At 55.6% G+C, this 2,628-nt stretch overlaps 1 protein-coding gene across 1 annotated transcript; it reads right to left on the bottom strand.

The window, feature by feature from the left end:
- Positions 1–376: 376 nt before the first annotated feature.
- Positions 377–2,052, bottom strand: ETH_00033820 (uncharacterized protein; the record flags this gene model as incomplete). The annotated part of the gene is made up of 4 exons (XM_013380110.1): positions 377–700; positions 914–1,002; positions 1,789–1,858; positions 1,988–2,052. Coding segments are annotated over 4 exons (548 nt in total), but the record flags the coding sequence as incomplete, so codon positions are not given.
- Positions 2,053–2,628: the final 576 nt, after the last annotated feature.

The raw sequence follows: 2,628 nt of genomic DNA, 5'->3' as shown, positions 1-2,628 counted from the left end.
GGGGGCCCCAGGCAGCTTTGGGGGGCCCCCCGAGGGGGCCCTCCAAAGCTGCCTGGGGTCTCCCGAGCAGCAAATAATACAAACCCAAAAAAGAAACAAAAGAAAAAAACTGTTACCTCAAAACTGTTAAAATTGAAGACGGAAGCTGCACCTTCACCGGCACCCCCTCGTGCATCCACACTGGCACCTGCAGCTCCGCTGCAGCAGCAGCGCAGAACGCAGCAGCAGTAGCGCAGCAAGCAGCAGCAGCAGCAGCAAACGACACAGGAGCTGCAGCAGCACCAAAAACCTCAGTCTCTTCCACGCAGCAACTGCACTGAGAGTGACATTTTCTGCGCTTCATTATCCCCGAGGGGCCCCACACTCGGGGGGCCCCTCAAGGGGCCCCACACTCAGGGGGCCCCTCAGGTGGGGGCCCCAAGGCCAGCGTCCTCTGGGGCACCCCCCAAGCATGCTCCTCTGAGGGGCCCCTGAAGGCCCTCTCAGTCAGCAGCCCCTGGGGGGCCCCTAGAAGGCCCCTGGGGGGCCCCTGGGGGTCCCCTGGGGTGGCCTGGCGGGCCCCTTTGAAGGGCCTCTGGGGGGCCCCTGGGGCCTTGGGGGCCCCTGGGGGGGCCCAAGGGGGCCCCTGGGAGGGTGAGAGCCTACGGGTAAGGTGCTCGGCGACAGAGGGGCCCCCGAAAAGGCGGAGAGGGACAATAACCTGCAGGGAAATAGAAAAGAGTTTTAAATAGTTTTTAAGAATTTTCAATTGTTTTTAATAGTTTTTAATTGTTTTGAAGAGTTTTGAAGAGTTTGAAAGAGTTTTAGAGAGTTTTTAGGAGAAGAAAAAGAAAGCAGCAATAGAGGCCAAAAGCCAAAGCCCTAGGGGGCCAGAGCGTAGGGGGCCAGAGACAGTGCCTTAGCAGCAGCTCACCTCGTCGTAGTTGGGGTCGGACAAAACCACAGCCCCATTTGGAACGTCCACGTACATCACCTGCAGCAGCGTCTTCTCTGGCTCTATTTCTGCAGCAGCAGCAGCAGCAACAGCAGCAGCAACAGCAGCAGCAGCGGGGGTCAAGTAGGTGGCTGGATAAATGTATGGGATCGAAGAGACAGAAGGACACAGAGACGCGAAGCAGCGAGAGCAGCTGGGGAACAGCAGCAGCAAGCTGCTGCTTAGGGTTTGCAGAGGCCACGCTGGGGCTGCAGCAGCGAGAAACCCTAAACCCTGAAAAAGGGTTTAGGGTTTGGAAAGAGGGAAGCAAAGAGACACAGAATCAACGCGCAGGATAGCCCCAACAGCAAAGACACACAAAGAAGCAGCAGCAAAAGGAGCAGCAGCAGAAGCAGCAAGACCTGAGTCCCCTCCAAGCTGCTGCAGGGCGCCCGTGGGGCCCCCGCCGCAGCTCGCGTAGGGGCAAGCAGCAGCAGCAGGAGCAGCAGCAGCAAGAGCAGCAGCAGCAGCAGCAGAGTAAGGGAGCCAATAATTTGTTGCTGCTTTCCAGCAAAGGCGAAGGGAAAATAAGACAGAAGCAGCAGCACAAAAGGAAAGAAAAATAACCCCAGAGGCAGCCCAGCTGGAGCCCAAGGGAGAGTTTAGGGTTTAGGGTTTAGGGTTTAGGCTTTAGCGTTTGGGGTTTGGGGACACTAAAACGGCTCACAGACTACGGCCCGGCTGAGCCCCAAACCCTAAAACCTAAACCCTAAACCCCAAACCCTCAGCGCTTAAGCCTGCGCTCTAAGGGGAAGCGAAAGATAAACAGGCCTAAACCCTAAACCCTAAACCCTAAACCCTAATCCAAGCCCCACTCTCAAGCCTCTTCTGTACTGAGAAAGTCTGGGCGCCGCTCTTGAGGGTCTCCAAGTCCACATAGCTGAGCTGCAGGCCACAAACCCCAAACCCTAAACCCTAAACCCTAAACTCTGAAAGCCCCAAACACAGGAACGACAGCAAGGGCCTAAGACCTCAAAGCAAGGGTTTAGGGTTTAGGGTTTAGGGTCTACTCACGGAGACTGAAGCCGCCCCGCGGCCAGACTTTATCAAACGGAATTCTGTGACCTCCACCCGCCGTCCTGCGCAGACCCCAAACCCTAAACCCTAAACCCTAAACCCTCGGTCTTACGCCCTACGCCTTCAGTCTCAAACCCTAAACCCTAAAGGCTCAGTCTCAAGAACTTAACCCTCAGTCTCAAGCCCTAAACCCTAAACCCTTAGTTCAGACACTGGTCCTTAAAGGCTCAGCTCCAAACCCTAGGCCCTAAAAGCTCTGTCCCAAACCCTAAACCCTAAACCCTCGGCCTCAAACCCTAAACCCTAAACCCTCGCATCCAGCCTACGCTCTAAGCCCCTGCTTTTAAACTCTATGCCCTAAGGCCAAGCCTGAGGGCCTCGCCCTAGACTCCAATGCTTAGGGTTTAGGGTTTACGGTTTAGAGCCCTGAGGCTACATCCTCAAGGGTTTAGGGTTTAGGGTCAACCCCCAAAATAAACCCCGCTGTTAAGCTGCTTCTTAACTCTTCTATTGTGCGCCCGGAGAGAAAGAAAGCATAATAGAACTACATTTGCTGCAGCTGCTGCTGCTCTTCTTATTGCTGCTGCTGCTGCTGCTGCTGCTGCTGCTGTTGCTGCTGCTGCTGTTGCTGCTGCTGC

This window comes from Eimeria tenella, genomic scaffold (genome assembly GCF_000499545.2).
Source record: "Eimeria tenella Houghton genomic scaffold, Eth_scaff4455, whole genome shotgun sequence".
Taxonomy (NCBI): domain Eukaryota; phylum Apicomplexa; class Conoidasida; order Eucoccidiorida; family Eimeriidae; genus Eimeria; species Eimeria tenella.
The sequence above is the reverse complement of the archived record's forward strand: the minus strand, read 5'-3'. Positions and strand labels throughout refer to the sequence as shown.